At 48.4% G+C, this 26,112-nt stretch overlaps 1 protein-coding gene across 1 annotated transcript in view; it reads right to left on the minus strand.

The window, feature by feature from the left end:
* DNAAF9 (dynein axonemal assembly factor 9) overlaps positions 1–6,746 on the minus strand; it is a 61,706-nt gene extending 54,960 nt beyond the window's left edge. Inside the window, exons 1-2 of the mRNA XM_065735979.1 lie at positions 6,671–6,746; positions 495–574 (exon numbers count right to left, since the gene is read on the minus strand). Of these exons, the coding sequence (XP_065592051.1) occupies positions 495–574; positions 6,671–6,744 (154 nt within the window). The 5' untranslated portion in view covers positions 6,745–6,746. The remainder of the gene's footprint in view (positions 1–494; positions 575–6,670) is intronic.
* Between the last annotated feature and the right edge of the window lie 19,366 nt (positions 6,747–26,112).

Here is a 26,112-nt window from a genome sequence, read left to right on the forward strand (position 1 = left end):
TCAAGCTTGTTCTCAAACACCATTCTCCACGACCATACACATCATCATTACTAACTGGCACTTGTGGGGTCCTCTCCAGTCCCTTCCACTTCCCTGCACTTGTGGAGGAACCAGCTGCAGCACACCAGCCTTCACCTTTTACACCAAGCACCAGCTGGAACCAAAACACAGCCTGGATAGCTGACTTTTTGTCCCAAACAGGTGAAGCTCACCCATCTTTCCTTCAGTGTGGACACTGAGAAAGATCCTCTCCTCCTTCCAGCCACTGAGTTTTTCTCACGGCTTGCTTAAGAGCACTGATACTGTTATCACTGCACTAAGCATGCCTGGAATTAATAAGTAGACCTATGTTAGGAAAGAGAGAGTTTAACTATCAGACGAAGGATGAAAGGCAATAAAAGGAGATTATGTTACTGTTTCTGAAACTCAGGCCATCTGTATCAATACAATGAGAAGAAGAGAGAGAGAGAGGGGGGAAAAAAAGTGACACTAACCTAAAATGCAAAGGATTCCATCAGGTTGAGATTTGCTGCTTTGTGTCAGGATACTCTGAATGTTTCGCAGGCGGCTGCAGCTGCAAAAGAAAGAGAATTGGTCCTTAAAGAGAAAACTAGAACCTGTAGCTACTGCTTATGAGCATGTGCCCTTGTTACTGCCTAGCACAGACACAATCTGGATTTACTGAGTCCACACTGGGAAAACTGGAAGCCTATAACCTCGTAACAAAAGCTCGACTCAAAAAGAACTGAACTTTTTACTGCAGATTTGTTTCTGAAAGGCATAGTAACAAACATCACTTACGTCCCTGGGTTTCCAGTTGATAGAAAGCACAACACAAAACACATTAAGAGCGAATAACACAATGCAAATAAACCAGGAACCTTTTCCCCCTCTATACCCAGTGAGATACCTGAAATATTTCCATCATTAAGATGCAGGTTATCTTTCCCAGGTTACCTTTAGCTCTTAAACTGAGCTAGATTTCTGGTACGCCCAAACAAGCAAGAAAGCAGCATCAAGTAATCTGATTTTCATAGCTACTTAAGTAAAAAAGCAAACAGATCTTCTCAGTGAAGCTACAATTACCATGCTCTACTTTATCTGAAAGACAGGAAAGAGATGAAAGACGCGTGTTACACCTCATCTTAGCTGCCCTTCCAACACCCCCACTAACAGTAAAGGGCAGGCCACACTGAGAGACTTCCCAAAAATAAAAAAGAAATAAATAAAATAGCACAAAGGCTTTGGAAGCGAAGGTGCAAGCAGTAGATGTGCAGCAAACTCCTCTCAGGGGGCAAAGTCTACAAGTCCCTCTACCACAACTCATGTTGAACTCTCAAGGCAAGGGACAAGTGATTCTCCAGCCAAAGGCAGGCTCATCTTTGTTGACACACTCAAGTCTGACAAAAGCAAGACCTGATCAAACAGGTCAAGAAAAAGGAGCACTGCGTGCCCATGCAAAGAGCAGAGAGGAGCAAGAAAGGGAAATATGCAGCTCAGACTGTATATTATTTCATAACAAATGCAAGACCACAGACACGTCTATTTCAACCTCTAACCAACCTTCAGCAGGACACTTCTCCTTGCCTCAGTTAAAGAGGTGGTTTCTATGCAGGAAATCTTTGAAAAAGCTTTTTCAGAGACATTTTCAATGTCATTTCAAGTGTATATCAATCATTACATTGAAAGGGTGACATTAAAGAAAAAAACAGGCAACTTCTGTGTCTGAAGAAAGGCGTTATTCAGAAACACCGAAGGGAATCACTACATGCTTTTCAACAATACAGGCTGGACTGTGCATGAAGTCAGAGGAAAAAATGGCAGTTTCTTGCATTTCACATTAAGCAGTCAGCTGACAAAAACAAAGCAATGGTCCTGGGAACAAAATCCCTGACTTTTCCCACCTCTGAAGTGGGTGCTGTATACAGGGTACTGAGTCTTCCCTTATGCCCCAGTAAAACTGTTTCAAATACAAGTGATGAATGACATTTGTGGATGTATAACCCTTGGGGTTTTGGGATGCTCTCCTGGAAGACAGGACTCTGATCTCCACACAGAATCACCGAATCCTTAGAGCTGAAAGGGACCTTTGAAGGCCATCCAGTCCAACTCCCATGCAAACAACAGGGACACCACAGCTAGGTCAGGTTGCCCAGGGCCTGATCCAACCTGGCCTTGAAAGTCTCCAGGCACAGGGCATCGACCACATCCCTAGGCAACCTGTGCCAGCACCTTACCACCATCACTGTAAAAGATTTTGACTGGTATGCAACCATAGCTTCATGTTACAGCAGCTCGATGCTGAAAACGAGCATTAGGAACATTTGAAAGCACAACTTACTGAGCCCTTCTAAGGCAATCCCTAATTCCTGGACTTCAGCAAGCTCTGGACAAGACCTGAGCTGCAAGTTACTTAACTATGTCTACTGCAAACATACCCAAAAGGCAAGCACAGGCAGCCAGGCTGCTTTCAAAGTGGGTAGGAGAAAGGAGAATCTTTCCACTACACTCGTAACAGCAGATGCAATTTCTACCTTGCTTTATACCAGAATTAGAGCCCTCTTTGTTGCAAGGCTCCCTTCTCGTTGCCTTTGTATCTGTACTAATGATCTTGAAGCCACGTGTCAAGTCAGCTGAGCTTATGGATCCAAACAAACACTAGAGAGGGGATTAAAAATATATATATAATGCTTGCAGCCATCAGCAAGCTGACCTGACTGCTGATGAAGGGGGGTCAGAAGGCAAGCCACAGTGTGGGGCAGCATCTGGCAACAGTGTGTGCTTAGGTCAATTAAGAAATCCTTTGTTACCTTACTCAATCTTCCACTAATTTTGGAGTAGATGCAAAATAAAAGAAAGAGGGGAAGAAAACTGACAATCATTAACTTGTAAGAATGAGAAATGCTCATCTGTTCTCAGGTCTTCATACAGATTATGCAAAATCCCTTGCTTTGTAACAGCCTCGCACAACCTCCTAACAGACAAAGCTGTGCATGACTGCAAACATACAGAATTAACAACTGTGCCTTTCTCAATCAGCAAAAAAAGGGAAAAAAAAAGGCAAATACGTTTTTAAAATGATGCCACACAAATTAATGTCCATTTAATACATGTTTCCATGGTGCTTTGCTTGCTACCAGCTGGTCATTCTGTGCACGAGCTTCTTGCTGTGACCCAGTGGCACAAACCCAGCACCATCAGCATCGATCTCCTATTGATTCAGGTTGATCCCTGTCAGTGTCTGCGATGGCACAGCTGTTCTTGCTGTGCTGTTGGGCTGATGGATGTGATTTCAGGGCAGCACTGAGCTGTGCATGTTTTGCTCCATATTGGCAGATGTTACACTCCTCCCCCACAAAGGCTAAAAACCCACACGTGATGAAGCCTTAACAGAGAGCAGACATGGGGGAACACTGAGACACTCCCAGCAAGACAATGCAAACCTTCACATCAGCAAGGTTTGTCTTCAGAGAATGACTTAAATAGATGCAGGCTGCCTAGCTAAGATACAATTTTTACCCAGCTTAAATATAAAGGAAAGAAAAGAATGGCTCCTCCTTCTTCCCAGCTCTCACTCCTAGTGAGCTGGCTGCTACCACCATCTGTTTCCACTCTACTCGCCAGAAATGAAATAAATCAAGTTTGCTCTTTGCAAGGCTTTCTGCTGACCTCCCAGCGTCGACCAGAAACACTTATTTTCTGCACAGAGCAGAGCACTGGACTTCCCACAGTCTGACACGATCCCCATCTTAAGACAAAAGAGAAAAAGAGATAAAGGCAGAGCTGAAGGCAATCACAAATTGAGCAATTTCAAAAGCATTGGATATGTAACAGACACACATCGGAGCTCGCTCACCTTAAACACATCACCATTTCACATCTATTCTCGGTGTCTCTGCAATGAGCAGCCAATTCCATTGCAACCAGGAGACCAAGCACCTTTAGAAACACTGAGTATGCTCTGCAACGTTATTTAATATTTAAACTGGATGTGGAGGAAGAAGCTTCAACTCAACGTGCGTTTCACAGGACCAAACTCCTTGCCCTCCAGCTGGACAGTAGCATAAATAACACTTATTGACCATCAGCAGACAGAACCTGCTTTAATGCAAGTGTCAAGCAGACACGTGCCAGCGTGGCCACAATACAACTGGAAGCCCCAGCAGCAGCTAAGGGCTGAAAGCCAAGCGAATTTCTTCCACGAGCACAATCAAATAGCTGCCCATCATCTACTCATGTGCAGCTGCCAGCTAGACCTGCAGCCACCATGACCCAATTAGCAACCTGATTTATGAAGGCCAACCCCGTATTTTCACATTATTAAATTGCATCGTGCCCCCGAGGATGCCAACTCTTCCCTTCCAAAAATGTATCACCTAAGAATGTGACGACGTCTGAGGAAGCGTAGCAGCTCAAGTTGAGTTGCTCTGCCCTTAGCCAACCTTTGCTCAGAAACACAAGGTGACAGCTGAGTTCATGCCATAGCTCTGCTCCTCTCCTTGGTGACTCTTGCTCCTTACTCTGTCTTCCCACTTCTATCAACCATACAGCTCAGCATCCCTTCCAACTTCGGTCCCAGCCTGGCAGTCAACAGACCCTAAGACATCTCACTTCTCCAATATGGTAGGAAGCCACCTAGATTTGAGAACTCCTCTTCTTCACCCCTTGAACTTGAGGTCCTTCTTTGTGCAGCTACAACACAGAGAGCTCCTTAAAAAACAAAAACACCTCTCCAGAGGCTGATGGTCCTGCCTATGGCAGGAGGGTTGGAACTTGATGATCTGTGGGATCCCTTCCAATCCAAGCCATTCTGTGATTAAAAACAATTAGGTGAAACAAGCTATTACAAATCCTGAACCCTGGCATAATGACACGAGGAACACATGTGTACAAACTGTTAATCTTTCAACACAGAGATGTTCCCAGCTAAAACTGCCTGGGAAACCACAACAGCCCTTCCACTCCTACAGCACTATGCTCTCATACGCCCCACTGACTGCTCCCCTGAAGCTGTAGGAAAAAAACCACACACTTCACCACTCAGTGATTAAAACCAGAACGCTTTATAGGACAATAATATTAGGTGTATAGGCAGACAACATAAAATGAACCCAAGTACTCATTTTGCACTTCCCCACACACAGCACTGATTAGTTCTTGCTGTGCATCTGCTACAAACATGGGTAACTAACAAAGGGGATCTGCCCCCTCCATCTTACACAAAGGTAATGCAAAATTAACAAGCCCACATCGATTTTAGTCAGTGACATTTAACCAGCAAGTTGAATGGAAGTGGGTTATTTTTTTTTTCAGAAATGCCATGTATTCTCAATTAAAACACTCATCCTCCACAAAACACAGACACACGAAGCATGACATCATCTTCCAAAAAGGCATATCCTTCTTTGGGCATTACTCATCTTTTAGTTAAGGGACGATTTTTCCTCTTTTCTTTTTGGTAAAACTCGTTCTTCCTTCTGTTGTTACAATGCTCAGGGTCCCTGTGGTCAGCCCCCAACACATCATACAGCACAGCAGGACTCCGAAGCACATGGAAGAGCTCCAAGAATTATCTCTGCCCGTTTCTCTATTCTTTATATAGTCTTAATAATTTTTCCATTCCTGTTTGGGACTCGGAGCATGGGGGAGGGAGAGGAAGGGAGGGTAATGGACTGTTTTGTTTTAAGTTATTTTTATTAACTGCCTGGTATCTGCTGACCACTCGGGAAATGCATTGCAAGCAACGACCACCCTGCCTCCATCTGGGCTGCAAAAAGACTGCACAAGAACCAATCCTGGAGAGGGGAAGAAAAATAAAGAACAGATGACATGCCTCCTCTGAACAGTCAAATTGCAGATGCTGTCCCAGATCTCCCAGCGGAGCTCGACAGCTTGCAGATGTTCACCGAACGATCTCATGACAACTCTGAAACAGGATCTCAAATTACAAAAACGGCTCAGAAAAAGAGAGGGGTTCGAGTAGAAACCATTTTCTCTTCCAGGTTTTGGGTGCTTTTGTTGTTTTTTTCCTGCTCGTTGGGTGTTTTGCTGCTGATCACATACTGTGAGATGCTCTCCAGCTATAAATGAGTACCACACTCTTTCTAAACAAGCATGCAATGAACTTATTCATTCTGTATATATAGAAGACAGTCCATCCTCCCTTTTTCTCCCCCTCCTGCAACCAATTCCCTTTCTAACTACAGCCATCACCCAGCAGCCATATTCACCTACTCCATGCCAACAGGACGCCCTCCATCGCTGTCTGAAAAGCAAAAGTGCTTTTATTCCCTCTCCTCGAGCAAAACAGCAAGCCTAGAGCTCACACCCAGCCACTTCAACACCCGGTAACCACCTGCCTGGTGGCAACGTGCAACTGCCATCCTATTTCACACCGCTGAGTGCTCCTATTAGAACCACTCGCAGCCTGAGTTGCTCCCTGTGATGCTGAAACCCTTTAGCTAATACGTTATAGCTTAACACACACACACGCAGGGAGGCTTTAAAAAGCAGCACCGCTCCAGTAACCCACTGACACCTGAACCCCAGGCAAGCCAACACCGCAACCCCCGCTCACAAACAGCAAGGCAGACCGGCAAGTTCTTCCCTTCCTACCCCAAAGGGTTCTCCCCCCACAGCCTCACGTCCCACGTCCCGAGGTGCCCGCTACCTGACGAAGGCCTCGGCGGCCCTAGGGCGGCGCGGGGACGGCCGGAGGAACGCGGAGCGGCCGCACAGCGCCATAGCGACGGCGATGCAGCGCTCGGGCGGCGGAGCCGGCAGCACTGCGCCCGCTGCGCCCCGCCCAGCACGTACCACCCTGTAAGGAAGGGAGGGGGGGGGGTTGGGGAGGGCGGGAAAGAGGCTAATCCGCACCAGTCCTCTCGCTTCCCTAACACAACGTAGCATGTAGTTCAGAATAAGGCTGGGAAAATCTCTCCAGCTGGGCGCAAACACTGATACAGACACAAATATGACTTCTTCTTCTATTCCCCCCCCTATTTGGAGAATGGACTCTTCCAACGCCTGCCGTCGGCGCAGCGCCCATTCCGCCTCTCAGGGCTGCGTGCCACTCTACGCACCCGTGCATCCCTACTTATTACTTCAGGTGTCAGCTTGCTTCACAGAAGTGTTTCCTGTTTTCCTCAAAAAACAAACTGGACTTTGCTCACTGCCATGGGGCAGAGAAGATAAATACACTGAGCCGTCACCCAGCTGCCCTTGGCCAGCAGAGAAATGCTTTTGCTGGCCTTGACTGGTAAAGCTCAGATGGCTTGGATGGACCCATGTCCCCAAGTTGTGTGTCACGTCACCCAGCCCCACCTTGTAGGCTGACAGCAAGATCATGGGGTCTTCCCATGACAGAGATTGCTGCTGTTTTGTCCCAAAATCCTCATACAGCCAACAAGGGAAGACTTCAGTTGTTTGGACCACAGTAAAGGAGGCTGAGGGGAGGAGACCTCATGGTGGTCTACAGCATGCATCTACAGGGAGCAAAGGGGCAGTGCTAACTCTGCTTGCTGGTGACAGCAACAGAGCCTGAGGGAACACCATGGAGCTGTGGCAAAGGGAAGGACAGGTGTGGGTTAGGGAAAGGCTCTGCCCCACAGAGCAGTGAGCATGCACAGGGCAGTGGGCATGGCCCCAAGCTGCTGGAGGGAACACTGAGACACTGCTGTCAGCCTTAGGGTTTGGGTGGTGCTGTGTGGAGCTAGGAGTTGGACTTGATTGTCCTTTCCAACTTGGGATATTCTATCATTCTGTGAATGCTTCCTAAAAATACATCCGAAAGAAGGAGTGAAGGGGGAGAAGAAGGGGTGTCTGGCAGCATGGCTGCAGTGGACACAACATCAGCTGCTGTTCCTGAGCTTCCTGAGCTTCACTGTCCCACTATTGTTCCATGTTTTGTAGGCTACAAAAGCTGAATGAAATCCATAACAGCTGCCAAGGAAAGGAATATGAATGCAAAGTGATAGGGAAAGAGGGCAAGTTACTAATGATGTTCCTTGGAGGGTTCTCCTGACCTAAATCTTGTCCAACAAAAATCTGGGTAAAGTCTCTGTTTGCTTGGCCTGGATAGGGCTCTAATTATTCTTTCAGCTTGTGTAACTCAACATTGGCATCTGCCTATGGAAGCAGCTGCCTTCGTACCATCTCCTGTGAATATGTTCTTATTTTTAGTAAATCCCTTCAGCACCAATGGAGAAAACAATGCTGGAATGAACATAGAGGCCAAAAATAGCTTTTGTTTGACCCGAGATATGCACCTGGAGAGATCCTTCTTTCCTCCATTTAGGGAACACCTAAACTTTTCACCCCAAACTAATGGCTGCTCATTGCATCTGATTAAAAAATGATTACCTGTATGCCATCCTACTGGGATGTCCCAAACACTGAAATATTTGTTCTGCTTGTTTTGTTGGCTTGGGGGCTGGTGGCCATGGGAAGGCTTGGATCTCCATGCCCATGCCAGCCATGATCCATCTTGGAGGACTTTCCAGGCTGGTGGAAGCCCCATTTTGTAGCTGGAAGCTATTTCTCCATCCCTCGTGTTCAGGCAGAAGCAGCTCCAGAAACAAAGCTGGAGGTCAGATCCCTGGCCCTGCTTCTTGCTACTGGTGCCAGGCACAGCGAAATGCAGCTGGTAACTGGTGGCACTGACAGCACAACTGTTGCAAGTAACAACTAACAGAAAAGCTTTATGGCTTACACAAATCTCACAGTCAGCCTTCAGCCTCCTCTAAGACAAGGGCATGCCTTCAAGGCTTTCAATTTTATTGCATTATTTCATTTTATTTTATTTTTTATCCCCACGTAGCATCAGAAATACAACGAGCCACTCACCCACCGCAACAGCATGTTTAAGGAAATAATTCAAACTTCCTAGAAAGAAAAAGCAAAGAGTGCTGTCCTTCATGGTAAACAAACATGGTAGCCACCTGCTGTGTTTTGTAACAATTGGTTTTCCTCCTTTCCATTCCGATTTATGGGATCCTGTGGTCTTTATGGGATCCCATAAATGTTTCAGCAGAGTCCACCTTCCAAGCAGTGTCCTCAGAGCCACGAACAGATGCACTGCCTGAAGAGCTCCTGATGAAACATTTATGGATAGCACCAGCCAGGGACAGAAGAAGACTGGGGAGGGACAATTAAATAATAAACAGTGGTGGTGGCAAATACTTCCTACTCCATTTATCCAAGTTCTCCAGGCTAGAAGATATTAGTTCTACTCAAGCGTTATTTTGGGAAGACAGATAGGAAGATTTCCTCTACCCTTAAGTTATTGTTTTGTTCTCCTTGCAAAAGTCAAAGACAATAAAAAGGCGAGCTCATTCTCCACCAGGATGAAGCCTGTGTGTTTATACCACTGGGAATCTGGCGCCGAGTGCCCAGGAAATACAGGGTGGAGACACAGGAGATGATAGAGACATAGCACACACCAAGATCCTGCAAGCACAGGAAAGGCATTGCAAAAATAGCATTGCTGACCCTGAGTTACCTGGGTGTCTTTTCCGTTGCTCTTAGTAAGTGAAGAATTTAACTAAGAGAGATGCAGGGCCGAGGGCAGCTGTGAGCTGTGAGGTGTATGGGATGTAGTGATGCATAGAATCACAGAGTACAGTAGTGTATGGAAACTGCTGAGTTTCAGCCTGAGCCACGGATTGAGCTCCTGGAGAAAAGATCAGCCCTGGGAACACAGGTGAAGGCAACTCACCTGTGTGACCAGAAGGGGAGGAGCCAGGCTCAACCCTTCCTAGACCACATTTAAGGGCTGGCTGCCACAGAGGTGGGCTCTTGTGTTGGAGATCTCTCATCTGTGAAGTTTTCTCTTGTGAACTTCAATCCTTGGAGATGGGTGAGCATTTTTTTTTTCCTTTTCTTCTTATCATCTACTTGATTGCTCTGGTCCTATTGCTGTTACAAGCAGGTTGGAAGGGACTCATTATCCTAAGCAGAAAACCTGAATTTGAGGCCATTAGTGGTAACTGCTGAAGTTGCCTTTGACCTTTTTAGTAGGTGGTTGGAGCAGGGAAATAGTTAATGCTGGATGGGGGAAGCACTGTCTCCAAGAATAGTTGAGTGCCTCAGCTTCTCCATCCCAGTGTGTTCTGGGTCATCTCCAGGTGCTATACTTCTTGGTGAAAGAAGATGTAAACGCTTTCTTAAATCTGCTCATCTTCAGTTCTGTGGTGCTGTTCTGCCTGGCTCCACAAAATAAAATCCAGATCTTCTCTGTTTACTCACAGTGTGACCCTGGAGGCAGTGTTTTGACAATGTCAGATTTTTCCCCTGTGGTGTTTTTGCTGATGAAAAGCAGGAAATAATTGTCAGGAATTATCCAGAGTGCTGTACCCTATATTTTAGGATCATAGGGTTGTGCTGGAAGGAACCTGAGGTGGTCTCTATCCCAGACTCCTGCTCCAAGTGGCGTCAACCATGAGGCCAAACCAGGTTGCTGAGGGCTTTATCAACTCTTGTCTCAAAAAATCTCCAAGGATGGAGACAGTGCAACCTCTCTGGGTCCTACAACCCCAGGCCTCATAGACCTGCTTCTTCCTGAGTGCTTAACCACAGCCACCACCACCTCAGCACTGCAGCTGTTCTCCTGCTGGGTGGCCTTCACTCCTGGATGCAGCCAACCCTACACCCATCTTCTTCCCACCCTTTGATGCAGTCATTCTGGCTTCAGGTGCACCAAGGAAGCCAGGACCTGCTGTGCTTGCTGTGTGGCCTCCCGGCACCTTGTTATCTCTAGGAACAACTTCCCACCTCTCCCACCCCACTTCCTCCAGGGCTCAAATCCCAACCTGTGCTGTGCTTCACCCTTCCAGGAGCCTCTGAATGTTGCCTGGGGAAGCACTTCCTAAAACATGATTTAAGTCAACAGCAGCAGATCCTGCAGCAATCCAGCTTGCTCTCAAGTCTCTACCTGCTGGCCTCGGCCATCAGGCCAGGGAGAGGCTGCAACTCCAGGCAATGTACTGCCTTCAAAGGCAGAATGTGTGGGCCAGGAACATCTCTGAGCCTCCATGTGCACAGCAGAGCTCCTCAGCTGGTGGTCCTGGAGAGCACAGACAGTGCCTGAAGAAAGTGAATTTGTCAGCATGCTTAAATTTGCTTTAACTCCATTGCATCATACTGGAAAATTTTTCAGGGCTCTTCAATGGTATCATAGAATTAGAAGAGAGCTGTGTTTGTGTACGTCTCTTAATTTTTCTCTGCTGAACAGACTCCCTAAAGCTCTTTCTGTCTCTCTGAAACCATTTCCCTCTTCTTGCAGTGCACTTTTCCCTGAAAACAACCAGCATTTCTCTTTATCTGGCATTTCCCCTGTTGGACTCTGTTTCCAGTTTGCAACGGTTTCTGGCTCAGCGAGGCTGTGAGCTGACAAAGCCAGGGATGTTAGCAAGGGGAAAATCCACCTAAGCTTTACATCTCCTTTGCCAGCATTTCATATAACTGATGTATTCATGCTGCCCATGCCAACATCTTCAGCTGCTTCCTGCCCACCTCCATGCTCAGTCCACTGCTGTCCCTTTCCTATGCAAGAGGAGGAAATCACAAATGGTGCAGTGATAACAGAGACCCAATTCCTCCGAATCCCTTTCTTCTACAGAGGTCTTCTATGCTTTCATGCACCCTCCCACCACTAACTTCCAGCCTGTGGTCCCCACTGTCTCTCTCCCCTTTCAGCCCCCTTGTATGGTGTGACCACGTACCCCTCTGGATTCCCAGCTCTCAGTGAAGCAGCACCAAGCTCTGTTTGTCAGCAGCTGGGGCCAGGGGAAGGAAACAGCAATGACATCATTTGCAAAGCTATTTTTTTCTGATTATACTTGCTCAACGAGAAGTCTGGGGGCTGATCAGCGAGAGCTGAGTGATGATTGCCTTCACCCTCTATGATAAATGGAACTTAATCTCACAGGGCATCATCTGTGAAAGCACAGGTGATGATGCAAACCAGCGGTGGTCTGTTTTTCTCCTCCACCCTGCCTTGCTGCAAGGGAGGTCCCATGGTGGGGCTTTGGGAACCAGTGGGGGTCCCACGGGTGGGACAAAGCCAACAGCTGAGGTCCCACACCAGGCTCAGCTCATAGGTTTTGTTCAGTGATGTATGGGGCTGAACGCCTGGTGTCCCCTGAGTTGTTTAGTCACAGATTTGATGTTGGGCACAGATCCTCATGATGTACAGCACTTGGCCGTGTGCTCAGCAAGCTTCTCTGCGTGTCAGCATTCAGCACTCATGGGCTGCCATGTCCCACTGTTACCAAGACAAATTGGAGGAATATGGCTCATTTTACAGCTTGCTTTAATTGGATCATCCATGAAACCACTGGGAAAAGGATTCCTTGCAAATTGAAGATGTGCTTCTAAAGATTTGGAAACGGGGAAAGTGTATTTGGTCAATGTGCTGCCCTTTGGCATAGGGCGTTTTTGTATCTACGAGCAAGAAGAACTGAAACACCCCTTTGTGAAACAACAAGCAGAGCCTAAAATCCAGCCCTGGGAGGGGAAGCTGCTCTGTTCTGAGCTATTCGTGTGAACTATGCAGCAAACGGGTGTAACTGCCCATATATCTTCATTTACTAATAATCTCTCCCTACCTCTAGGATAGTTGCAGCTGGAAAGTGAAACTCTGCTGCATGTTGTGTAAAGGCTCGGGAAATCTCCACCAGAAATCAGAGCTGTTGGGCAGGCTTTGGAGAAACTCTACTTCAGCCTCAGTGAGCAGCCTTTCTGCTTTCTGTGAGTTGAACAGTCTTGGGAAACTTGGGAGAAAGCATCTGGAAGCAAGACCCGGTCGTGGAGAGCCCACAGGGGAGGCACAGCACTGCTGCTGGGTCACACATCTTAGGCAACAGTGGCTTGAAATCTGCCTTTGGACCCCAAATCTGCTTTGTGGCTGCTGTGTGCTCCATGCTGAGTGTTGGAGGGGTTTGCTTTGCAGCAAGAGCAGAAATGAGGATCCCATGGGCACTAATTTATTAATCATCATTAATAGCAATCATCCCAATACATCGGCGGAGAGATGAAAGCACCCACCGCACAGGCACGAAACCCTCCCCGGAGCTCTCTCAGCTAGCAAACCCCGCAGGCAGGCTGCCCGAGATGTGCTGCCGCCGGTCCTTTCACACCGAGTAACGCCTTTTCCTCCTTCGCCCCAAACACAACAGCCGTCTCGTCGCCCACGAGTTAAATCCCACGGAGCAAATGCTCTTTGCGCTGTCACCCGAGGTCACCAGCGTTTGAGTGGCGGCTGCTTTGCCCGTTCCCCCAGAAACCGCGGCACGGAGCAGAGCGGGCAGCCTCTTCCCAAGGGTTTTCCCAGCGCTCCCGCTTGCCCTCTCCAGCTTTCCGTGGGGACGGGGCTTTGTCGGCCCTTTCCTGGCAGTCATGCGTAGCAGCAGCTGGGTTATTTATGCGGCTCTGCCCGTCAGCTGGCGGCACAATGCACGGAATGGTCCCCGGGAGCTGCTCGTGCAGGGAAGCAGGGGGCGCGGGCCAAGCCGGAATTTAAATTCCATCTGAGCAGCAGCAGCTCTGCGTGCCTCTGAATAATAGCAATAACAATAAATCTTGAAGAAACCCACTGCCTTTTCGACTCGAGCCTCCTTCAAAGGGAGAGTGTGGTGAATGAACAGCAGCTATCGCAATCTTTCCTTGTGTAAAAGCTTGCTTTCCCACGGATACTTTAAATGGAAACAGAAAGTGCATCTATTGACTCCTTTCCTCGCTGTCTGATGCAGCTGTATCTCAGCTGACGTTTGGTCACCAGCTACATGTCAATGTAAAGACTTCACTGTATATTTGAGGGGCAACGCTGAACGTGCAGGGGATGCTTTGGGATGGGGTGAGGAGAAATAGTTTCAAACTAAAAGAGGGGAGATTTAAGCTGAGTGTAAGGAAAATGTTTTTTGTGCTAAGAGTGGTGGCACAGGTTGCCCGGAGAGCTGAGGGATGCCCCATCCCTGGAGACACCCAAGGTTGGGCAGGACGGGGCTCTGAGCACTGATGGAGCTGTGGGTGTCCCTGGGCAGGGCAGGGAGGGGGAGCAGATGGCCTTGAGGGGCTCTTTCCAACTCAAACCATTCTATGAAAGCGCCTGCTGAGTTCGCTCTGCATCAGCCTTGGGGCAAAACCTGGCCAAGATGACACAGGCATGTCAAAGTGGAGCGGGGAGGATGGGGAGGAGGAGGATGCCAGCTCACAGCATCACTCGTACACTCCCAGATGCATCAGGAAGCAAAATCCATCATCTCAGTGTAATGAGAGCACAGCAGGATCTGAGAGATTCGGTGCTCTTGTGCACAAAGCTCTGGATGCTCCCACAGAGGGGCTGCTTGGTAATGGCTTTTAGGTGGACGAGCACCCAGTGTGCTGCATTTCGCTGTTGGTCCCCTGCAGCTCCCTCCCCTGAATCAAAATCATTTTTCCAGCTTCTGGGGGCAGTTTTGCTGCCAATTTGCCTGGCAGTAAAGCTTCTTGCCAATAGCCCTCGGCAGGCAGCACAGAAGGGGAATTTTGTCTGTAAGCCTGCTAAACAGGCAAAAAAAAAAAAAAAGTCTTGGGTCTCATTGAACAGTGCTTTCGCATGGCTTTTTTCTTCTTCCTCACTCGAAAGGGCCTTTTGTGTTCATCTTTCTCCCAGAATAATATTGCTCATCTTGGTTGTTATCAGCACCGTGAAGCTGGTTATGCCCCAGAATCACGGAATCACAGCATGACTGGGTTGGAAGGGGCCTTATAACCCAGCCAGCCTCACCTCTGCTGTGGGGTGGCTGCCCCCCCAGCTCAGGCTGTCCAGAGCCCCATCCATGGCCTTGGCCACCTCCAGGTATGGGGCACCCCGACTTATTAGGGCACATGACATTGCTGCGGGACCCTGAAGAGGGATCAATATCTGTGCACACTGTGGTCCAGGTGATGATGCTTCTCCCCCTGTCCCCACCCAGGAGGATAACAGTGGGGCTGGACAGTGCTTGAAGGGCTGGAGCACGAGTAGAGCTGTGACAGCTTTCCCAAAAAGAAGCAGGTTGGCACGGAACAGCATCCAGGCATGAACCCAAAGGCTTTGCTGTGAGCTGCAAACATGTACCAGGGCCTGCAAGAAACATATGGGGACAGAAAGGCAACCTCCAGTGTCATTAGCTGGGAAAATAAATAAACCATAGGTGTCTCGCCTCCGTTGTCTCGTTTTATATCTGGAACTAATTGTGTCATCATTCTGATGAGTGACGAGATAATTGCTGCAGCTGTGCTATTCAGCCCCATCCAAAGAAACCCTTTTTTCATTAATTCAGGCGGTGATTGCACACTCTGAGCCAAATTTCTCCTGTGTGTAACCCCATTAAGGCAGTGCTTTTACCCCGGGGATGGCTCAGCCCTCCCTGTTCAAGCAGCGCCTTCACGTTCCTTTGTTCTCCTGGAGACAAAGGGAGAGCTTTTTTTCTTTCCCTCTATAGAAAATATTAAGGAAACCTGTTGTTTTCCTGCACAAAACGAGACGATTGAGATGCAGAGACAGCGAGAAATGAGCTACTCCTGCCCCAGAGATGGCGATCCGGACAGATCTTCAAAACACATTCGACATATTTCTGGGGGAAAAGGAGGAGGAGTGGAGAGGACAGCCACTGGAGAGTGTCCCTTGGGCAGCTGGGAGAGCTCTGTGCAGAGGGAGGACTGCATAAAGCAAGAGAAGGGATGAAGAGGAAGCTGTATGGGCAGCGGTGAGGCGTCTCCCATCTTTGACCTTGACCTTCACCTCGTCTGCCTTCTGCCTTACTGCGCCCGGAGCTCTTCACCCAGGCTTCCCCTTGCTTTGTCCTTCAATGGGAACAATGGGAAGCGGGCTGGCCGATCAAACTGCAGTTTATAGCTGTTGCCCACCTCCAAAACTTGAGTTTTCCTCGGCCTCCTGGCAGCACTGACGGCAGGCCAGCTGCTCCTCCCACTTTCCGACTTGATAAAACGTACTCTCTGTGTACATTCACTCCCATTTGCTCCCAAATAGCCCCAGATATCCGAGGCTGGAAACGTGGCGGGTGGGAAATGGGGTCTGCGGTGCCTTTTAGGTGCCTAACGCTGCAACAGCTCGTCGCTTTGCAGGCACCAGGAGGCAGCAAGTGCACAGTAAAGACGCGGAGCTAACTGTTGAACAACCTGGCCCCAGGAAAGTAATCACCCCCCTGGCTTCTGCACGGCTGTGATGCTCACTTCGGGGGCTCTCCCATTGCTGTGCCCGTTTGGTGCCTTAAAAATCAGCCGTGTGGTTCGTTGTCACAGGATTACTGCTCCCCCAAAGCAGTGCAGCTCTCGCTCACAGCTATTTCTGATACCCCGAAGTCCTTGGGGCGCGCTGGGAGCGCAGATGTGGCACAGATGCTCAAATCCTCACCTTCCAGAGCTGGCTCAGGGGTGCTGGAAATAAATGCCACCTTTATTGAAGTGTCAACCCACAGATTCCCTTGGACTTTTAAGGGGTTAGCCTTGTGTGTCCTGCTGTGGCTGCGTGGAACTGAGCTTTCACTGCCAGACAAATTGGAGACTAAAATCACCTGTGCCGGAGCTGTACCTCTGCAGGGATTGAAAATCCAATTTCAAGTTATTCAACCACTGCAAAGCCTTTAATGCTTGCAAAATTCAAGTTAAAAAATAATAATAATAAAGCGAGAGAAAAAAAAAAAGACCGGAAGAAAAACCCAACAACAAAAACAAGAACAACACACCGTTAGCATCTTTACTGGCACGGCAGGATAAACAAACCCTGCAAGGTAATGCAGTGGGTTCTGTGTGGGTATGGAGCAGGGCAGTGGGTGCTGGAGCCCAGGGAGCACTAGGGCTCTGCTCTCAGCAATTGGGTTTGGGTGGTGCTGTGTGGAGGCAGGGGTTGGGCCCAGTGATCCCCGTGTGTCCTTTCCAGCTCTGTCATTCTGTGATTCTCATGAGTCCATCTTGGAGCTGAAGACCACTTTCCAGTACCCTGGGACCAAGCTCTTCGTGGAGCACCTGCTGAGCTTCAGGCTTTCTTGAAAGACCAGGGGGCAAGCATTTTCTGGTTTGGAATGAAAGCACAGCAAAATATTGTTCTCCAATCCCCCCCAAAATCATAGAGGTCTTTTCCAACTTCAGTGGCTCTAAGACCATCTAGGCCAACCAACAGCAATACTCCACACTAAGTAATGTCCAACCCCTTTTGGCTCTGCATGGACATTGTGTTGGAATGGCTCTTCTGCTGTGGGGTGGCAGGCAGAAGGGAAAGCTGCCAAAATAAGACCTGTGCATCCCTCCTCTCTGGTGCTGGGCTGAAGCTGTGTGCTGGCTGATCTGAGCTGCCCTGCTGACTCCAGACCAGACTGCAGAGCAGGACGAGCTGGGCTGCAGCCCTCCGTTTGGGAATAAGGACAACCTGCCCACAGCCAGGAGTGCAAGCATCACATCACACCCCAGTGCCACGAAGCTTTCAGCAGGAGCATGACAGCTGCTGTTCCAGCAGGCAGAACATAAAGCAGCCCCAGCACAGCATGAGCTCCAGCAATCCCACCCCACACTGCTGTGAGGCACCTCCATGTCCCGACCTGTGAGTCCTTCCAGCCTTGTCATGGTGGTTAATAACGACAACATCTTGGCCCCATTGCCCCTCGAGCAATTCTCATTCCTATCTCCACCCTCCCTCCACCCCGTGCCTGTCAAACCCTGGGTGCTCTTTGAAGTTTGGTGCAGGAATATCAGCTTTGGTTTCTTCATCTGCTCCAGGTCCCTGGACCACGAAGAAACATTTGGTCTGTGCTGGACAGAAGGGATTCAGCATAACCTTTTCCTCCTGCAGGCTCAGACAGATTCTCTGCTTGGCCTCTGTAACCTGTCCATGCATTTCCCTTCTCCTCTGCTGCCCGTACACCCAGGCTGCTGTAAGTAATGCTAAGAGCTGCCAAAACCACAGCAGCCTCCCTTTAGGAAAAACAAAAGTCATTAAAATTAATAATAACCTGTCAGGAACTCATGATACAGTGAATAATTTTAAATCAGATCTCACTATGCTCTCTGCAGCCTGGCCTCGGAGGCCTTGGAAGCTGGAAGAAACAAGTTTCAAGTAATTGTGTGTTCATGCTTGGATTTTAATTATATCCACACGCAGACACTGTTTGACATTTTATGAGCAGCTCTCTTAAAGGCACGAGCTTGGGATAACCACAGAATCCGAGGGAGGCAGTGAGTGAATTAAATACTTTACTTCCAACGACGTATAATTACACTCCTTCATTTCGCATGTATATGTCTTAATGCTCTTTACCCATCCATCCCTCCACCCACCCACCCATCCATTAATTTTGTATCGCTGTCATTTTAAGACCCTCTCTCTGCTGAGTAAATCCTGTGCAGAGGTGATGGGAGGAAAAATACAGCCCTGAAGTGCAGGGTTTGTAAGGAACTCCTGCATAGCTGCTCTGTAAATCACAAGGCTTGCATGACCCTATAAATCACCATCCTAAATAGGGTCAGGGGCTGCACGTGCTACACGAAGCAATGCCAGGTCCTGCTAGGATTGCTGGGTCCCATGGGAAGAAAGCCAGTGTTTCTCTCCACAGCAAACTGCAAATTACTGCAAAGTCCTCATCTCCCAGGGGCCCGGCACTTCACCCTGGTCCTCTAGGGATTCTGCTCTCACCTGACCTAGACGTCTACCTCTGGAGGATGAGGACAAAGAGATGCATTGCCAGATTCAATATCTTACTGTGGCTCCACTTGGAAGCTGCTCAGAGGTTTGCAATGTGAGAAGCAATCCCTGTGGAAATAGGACTGCAGGTGGAGGGGTCGGCCATGCAGAAGAGAAGTCTCTTATCCACATTTCTGACTGCCAGTAGCTACACAGAGCAGAGCAGTTCCCACACTACTATCTGCCATCCAAGAACCTCAGCATGCTTGACAAGCAGCAGATCACAGCTGTCCTGCCCCCTCAGGTAGGAATTCCACGGTTCCTTTGAATCCAAGGAGATGAGGAAGCTGTGAGATTAAGCCAACGTCATCACTACCTGTGGCAAATAGATAATGTTCCCCGCTGTAGTCACATAACTGCAGCTCCCTCAGTCAGCACGTGTTGCAGTGGGGTTTACTTTAGAAATAGGTTGATAATAGGATCTCAGACAAGCTCTCGTGCCAAATTCTTGATGACAGGAGATATCGTGGTTTCTTTATAATAAAGCTCTGAACCTCTTCTGATGTGAGAAGCATGTTGGTGTAGGATTCTTCCTTTCCTTCCAAGACCTTTCCTTTTGTGCAGGAAAAGCTGTCTGCTCCCTCTGGACACGAGCACATCCCATTCCAAATCCTTTTCCCATTGAGGCCATTGCAAAGGGTGCAACCCCAAAATCAGGCCATGTAGCTGACAGTGTTGTCCCCAGTGTTGAAAATGCATCCTCTTCCAGGAAAATGTAGAATTCTCCTGCCAAAAAAAAAAAAAAAGGAAAAAAAAAAATGGTACAAACGGTGCACAGTCATTCACGGGCACAACGAAGGCTGCCAAGTCCAAATGAAGCCACAGATGAAATTTCTACCAAAGGTTTTCGGCATCAGGAGTCTAAATTTAACACCTGAAATCAGCAAAATGGGATCCCAGTGGTTTTCTTGGCTGAGATCTGATGATTCTCACCCGCTTCAGCCAGACTCAGGTTATCCCCACACGGACTGTGCTAATTATGGAGCTGTGCCATTGTGGGGGCACTCCCCTGGACAGCCTGCTCCAGTACCTGTGGTGTATACATCAATCCCAGGATGTGGGTTTTTAGGGACACGAGGTTGAGTTTGTAGCAAAAGAATACATGAGTAGACCCCAAGGTCAGAACCTTGGGGCGATGAGATGCCTTTGGTTCCTTCTGATATTACTCACAGGTTTTGGCATCCCACAGACAGTTGCTTCTTTAAGCAGAAAGAGAAGGGAGATGGGCTGCAATTCTCTTTGCCAACAGCCAGGCCCAGTCTAAAAGGATGGAGGCCCCATCCCTGGAGGTGTACAGGACCAGGCTGGATGGGGCCCTGAACAACCTGAGCTAGTGCCAGATCTGGAGGTTGGTGGCCCTGTCTGTGGCAGAGGGGTTGGGACCTGGTGATCCCTGGGGTCCCTTCCAACCTGAGCCATTCTGTGATTAGAACATACCAGGGAGGGAGTTTTGGAGGAGCTGAATCTTTACCAAATGCGCTGCAGGAACCAGACAGGAAATAAATAAAATGAATCCAGTTTCCCTGGAAGGCTGGAGAAGTTTTTAGTACTTACTGCGAGGAGACGATGGATCTCTTGGTTGGACTCAGCCCTGGACCATATGGGAACGGAGCACAAACCACCGGAGCCCACGCACCTCTGCTCCTTCCCATCACTTGAAGCTCTTCATCTTTGGACTGAATGAGCTCAGAGCTCTTCCCAACCTCAGCAACCCTATGACTCTGTAAGATTTTGCTGGATTTAAGGCACCTCGTTCACTGCGTTCCAAGAAGCGTGAGTGAGCATGCGGTTCCTGGGCAGATTTACAGAGGACCAACCATTTATCATCCTCCTGGTTCTTACAGAGTGCAGACAAATCCGCCCTCCGGTCAGGGTAATTTGTGGCCTTTTATGTTGCATTTTGGAATGTGTCATTCTGTGTATTTTGCAGGAGCAAGAGCAGCATTAAATAATAAACGGCCCTAAATAATAGCCCTGCTGATACCACTAAGGACTTGAAATCTCGTCGTCTTCGGTTAGGAGTGAAATAGAGCCCGGTTTACTGGCAGATACTTTAAGCATGCATCAGCAAAACATCTGGAAGTTTAGCTCTGCGATTAAATAACCGTCTGTGCATCTTTCAGGGCGGTCGTTTCGAGGAGTTATTACTTTGGTAAATAAGCCCACGGACACAAAATGATATTACATAAATAAACATGCTTAATCTTTGGCTCTCTTGTTTTTCATGCCTCTTCACAAGCCGGCCTCTGCAAAAGCTGAAGTGCATATTTTTATTCTCCCGTTGATAACGGGGCATAAAATATCGAGGAAAACGGAGCTCCTGGACCTGCTGGCTATGGAGGGAACAGTGGCAGAGCAAAATCTGTCTTGATTCATGTACACTGAGATTTCTCTATGAACTTGTGATGTTGAAATGCTGTCTGGGTAGAGACAACAGCAAGATAAGCAGCACATCAGCAATGATGTACCCTATAAATAACGTGCAGGAAGCCCTCCTTCCCCACCTCTGCAGGAACAGCACAGAGGAGGGCCATTCTGTCAGCATGAATCAAACCAAAGGACTGGGCAGGCTGGTGGGGACACTGGGTGGTGTGTAGAGTGAACACCCTGAAAGAACAGTACCCACACAAAATAATGAAGGTGGATGTTTGTTTTTTTTTGGTATGGCTTATCCAGCTGGTATAAAGACAACCAGTAAATTAGGAAGGGCTCACCTGTCACTGAAGGTCAAGGCTCACCTGGAACTCCACAGGGCAGTGATCTCCAACAAGAGATCCTTCCCCAGTGGTGGTCAGCCCTTAAATGGGGTCTGGGAGAGGTGGAGCCAGACTCCAACCCTTCTGGTCACACAGGTGCATTGCCTTCACCTGTGCTCCTGTGGCTGACTCAGTGCTCACCTCAGGTGATCCATCAGTGGTTCAGGCCGTGATTCAGCAGTTCCCATACGCTGCTGTCTCTCCCTGGCCATTGTCCAGGGGAAGATTTGGTTGTAAGGTGGATTTGGGTGAAAAGGGCATGGCCAGGAGGTTTTTGGGGGGTGAGGTCTACAGCCCCTTGGCTCCTCTTCCCCATCAGGAGTAGATTACAGAGCTTCCCATGAGGATGGCTGGCAGTTCATATGGAGAACAAGCACTGGCCAGCAACAGCAACCAGAGATCTCTGACCCTTCCCCAGTCACATTTCTAGGTGCTTCCCTAGAACTGATTTTCCCATGCCCGTCACGATGAGAGATCCCTGTCCTTCTTCCCCATGCAATAATACCTCTAAGTAAACCATCCATCCTTTTAATTTCCTTTGATTCCAGCTCTGTGGATTTCTTTTTCTCCCAGAGATCGATATCTAAATGACTGTCTGATTATTACAGCTGCACAGTTCTACAGCTGGAGGTCACCTCCAGGCTTGTTCATAAATAAATCATTACATGTTATTATTTATATAATGTCAACAGTATGATAAGTGCAACATAAGGCAAATTCACTGTGGCAGCCAACTTCCCATCTGTTTTCTTGTTTTCTTCTTGCAGATTTCTGATGCAGTGAAATGGAACGCTCTCTGCGCTACTGTTCAGCTCTTCCAAGAGGTGAAATCAAACCCCATTGCAGTCAGTGGGGATCCAACCCATCCGAACATCTCCTCTCGTGTCCCAGTGCCCACGTGAACACGTTGGGAGCACCACTGAAATCCCATTTTCCCCTTTTCAGTCCTCAGTACTAATGGCTGCCATCGTGGTGTTGGTCAACGGCCAAACAGTTGGAGAGGTTTTCCATTTCTTCTTCATCTGACAAGAAAGGAAGGCTGGACACGATCCTGGGCAACGTGCTCTGGGTGTCCCTGCCTGAGCAGTGCTATCAGACCAGATGGACCCAGAGGTCCCTTCCAACCTCAACCATTCTATTATTCCTCACTGCAATGGAGATGCCCACATCCTCCTGGAGAGCCAGGGGTCAGAGGAAATACTTTTTTCCCACTGCACTAAAAATGTCAGCAAATAGAGGTTCCAATTAGGCAGTGCCTCAGCTGCCCAATTAGACAGCCTCTTCCAAGGAGGTTTTTTTTCCACTGAATAAGTAATCTTCACTGCTGGGACAGTCTCCGATGAGAGCTAATGGCAGCAGATTTGTTATTTTAATTGCTTCATTTGTTCTCTGTAAATATTATCAGAAAGTGACCTTTAGCAACTCTCATCACGGCACAAAATCCTCCCCTGCCTCAGAGGCTGTTCCACGGAGCCCCTGAACCATTTACCTTACATTTAAGCCAGCCACGAGCTGTTTCATTCTGAAAGGGCTGAACAGCCAATTTGCAATGACTCAACACGTGCTGGGTTAGCACCTACAGCCCTGCTTAGCCCTTGCATTTTAAGGCAGCAAGCTCTGACTGGAAGGTGCTGGGACTCAGGAGCATCCCCAGAGCAGTGCTTGCTTCAGTCCCATCCATCTTTTTGAGACGGATGGGGCCATGGAGTGCTATGAGAACCCGACATCTCCATATTTTCTGTAGTTTGTAGTTGTTAACAGAGCAGGCTGAAGAACTTGCAGAGGCGAATCAAAGAGGTAATCTTCCCTGAGACCGAAGATTTAATTAAATCGCAGCTAGGAAACCCACACAATTGTTTTCAAGGCATCAAAAGAGAACATTTTAACATTCGAGTGTGAAGCCCTTGCATTTTTTCCTTTCTTTTCTTTCTTTCTTTCTTTTTTATTTTCGTGTCAGTGTCTTGAGGATGAAAAAGAAGAGTCTAAATAGAAACAGAACATTTTGGCTGACCAGAAGGTTCGGGGGATTTTCAGTGATGCTCACCAGGAGAGGTTGCAATGTTTTCTCTGATTCAGAGCAGCAACGTGATCTGAAAGCGTGGCATCATTTCGCTCTGAAATCATGTGCCCCCCATAACTCAGCAGCCATCGTATCCCATTTCCATGTGGGGCTGCATCTGTGCAGTCCCGTAGGGCTGGAAACAAAGAGGGATACTTCATCGAATAGGGATGCAATGACAGGTTGGGAAGGGGGGCTGGAAAATTGGATTTCTCATCTTCAACCTTTGGAAACAGTGCAGAGACCTCTCAGTGCTGGCAAGGCATCATGTTCCCAGTTTCATCCAGAAGGGGTGGGTTGGGGTTGGGGATCTTAGAGGCCTTCTCCAGCCTTAATGGTTCTGTATCTCTAAGCAATGCATCTCACTGCATCCCTAGCAGGATGCTGAAGTATGGCCCTGTACAGGTTCAGGGGTGTTATGGCCTGAGCCACTGCAGCTGGAAGAAAGTAGTAGTTGGGTAGGGATAGTGATAGGAGGATGGTTGGACTAGATGATCTTGTAGGTCCTTTCCAACCTTATGAAGCTATGAACCTATGAAAAGGTGAGGGGGGGCAGCTGAAAGCATGGGAGAGAGTCCCATCCATAAGAAATAACCCCAAAAACACCTTCCTCCCTCATGAATGTAAAGGTATGAAAAGGCGACGGGGAAAGAAAAAGACAGAAATGCAATGCTGAGTGGCTGTAAGTGGGAAGGAGGGGAAACTGAGAAAGCAGTGGTGAGGGAGGAAATAGGGATGGTGAAGGGAGAAAGGGGAATGTTGGAGGCATCCTTGGTAGGAAGAATTAAAGCTCACATCCTCAGGGATGCTCCAAGGGAAGAAGAGACGCGAGCAGACACCTCCATCACTTGTCCTTCAGCTCCGTGTCCCCTTGTCACTGGGGATGAGACCACTTCAAAATGTGGGGCCCCACAGAGAGGTTAAAACCATGGGTTAGGAGCTGCAGAGAGGGCAAAAGCAAGAGATGGTAACCTGTTTTCTGGGCTAAAGGAGGGCACATGGGTATTTCTGTGGTGTCCTTGTCTTGATTTTGGGCTAAATGGTCTTAATGGCCATTTCCAACCTTACTGATCCTACGATTCTGTGATCACTCAGGGATGGCCGGGCTGAGATCTGCCCATCACATTTCCTTACAGCCAACGCAAACTGAAATTCAACTCCTTTCCACACTGGAACTGCTCATTGCCTTTCCAGGCATGAGGAGCCTCACCGCGCTGCTCTGCTGGGAGCAGGAGCTCTCAGCCAAGGACACTGTGCCAAACGAGACCAGAGGAGGGGCCATCTGAAGAGAGACAGGTGGCAAAGAAGGAGACCCGAGAGGTCCGACCCTTCTGGAGGAGGCAGAAATATCAGAAGTGACAAAGGGAGAAGCGAAGAGCTGAAGAGGCGGGTGATGTATTTGGGTGAAATCCACAGCAACCATCGCTCTCTGCGTGGCAGGCACTCTCTAGGTGAGAAAAAAAAGGGATGGAAATGGAATGTAAACCCAGCGATTGCATGTTTTATGTCCTGTTTTTAGTGCTGTTAACACAAAAGAGAAAAAAAAAAAACCAAACACCAAAACACACCACCACCCCGTCTGCGTGGCTGTGGTGGGCAATGGTCAGTGGGCATGGCGGGGGAGGATGGGTGGGACTCGGTGATCTTAGAGGTCTTTTCCAACCTTCATGATTCTGTGACTCTGATTTTATACAAAGCTGTCTCGTGCAAGTTGTGGCTGTCACAGTGGGACCAGAGGTACATCCTTGCATACACTACGCCGACACTGGTGGCTGGAGCTGGTGGCTGATAGCATGGATTTAATGAAGATCTAACAATCTCACTTGCAAGGGAATGGACTTGGGATGTGAAGTCCAGTGGGCAAGAACAAAACCATCTTTGGCACCACCTCCTTCCTATATCAGCACAGTGGATGCTAAGGGAGTTTTCAGACCTGGGCAACAGAAAGAAAATGTTAAAGGAATCAAAGAATCATCTGGACAGGCTGGACAGCTGGGCTGAAGACAATGGGATGGGAAAACAAGCGAAGCAGCGTGTCACAGATTAGTTCATTTTCCATCATAAAAAGGTCATTTCCTATTAACTGTCCCTGTTAATATCTTGCACTGCCTGGTAATGAAATATTTAATGCCGAGGTCTTTATGCCGCCCTTCAACTTGCCAAGACCACGAGGAGAGGAACGAGGATATTAATTGCAGCAAAAGAAAGATGAGACCTGGAGAGGCCAGAGAAGCGTCTCAGGAGGAGCCTGGGAGCAGCAAAAGCAGAAATGTTGTGATGAACATGTTATTTCCATGGAAATGAGGCAGCTCTCTGGAACGGGGAGCAGGTCTGTAGCCAGCCTGACTGGTGAGCCCATCAACCCTGAGGGACACAGCAGAGACAGCTCCACAACCAGCTCTGCTGCACCGGATGATGCTTATGGGTGGTCATTTTTCCACCTTTATTTTATTCTCAGAATCCCTCTGTGTGGCAGCACGAGGCCCCGTTCTTCCCAGCTCTGAAGCAGAGCAGCCAGGGAAGGGAAAACCCTTCAGTCCTGCCCTGCACCTCAACACCAAGAGCTTCAGCGCAGGCAAGTC

This window comes from Cyrtonyx montezumae, unplaced genomic scaffold, assembly GCF_038088225.1.
Source record: "Cyrtonyx montezumae isolate F1298 unplaced genomic scaffold, pur_monq_1.0 scaffold_2, whole genome shotgun sequence".
NCBI lineage: Eukaryota > Metazoa > Chordata > Aves > Galliformes > Odontophoridae > Cyrtonyx > Cyrtonyx montezumae.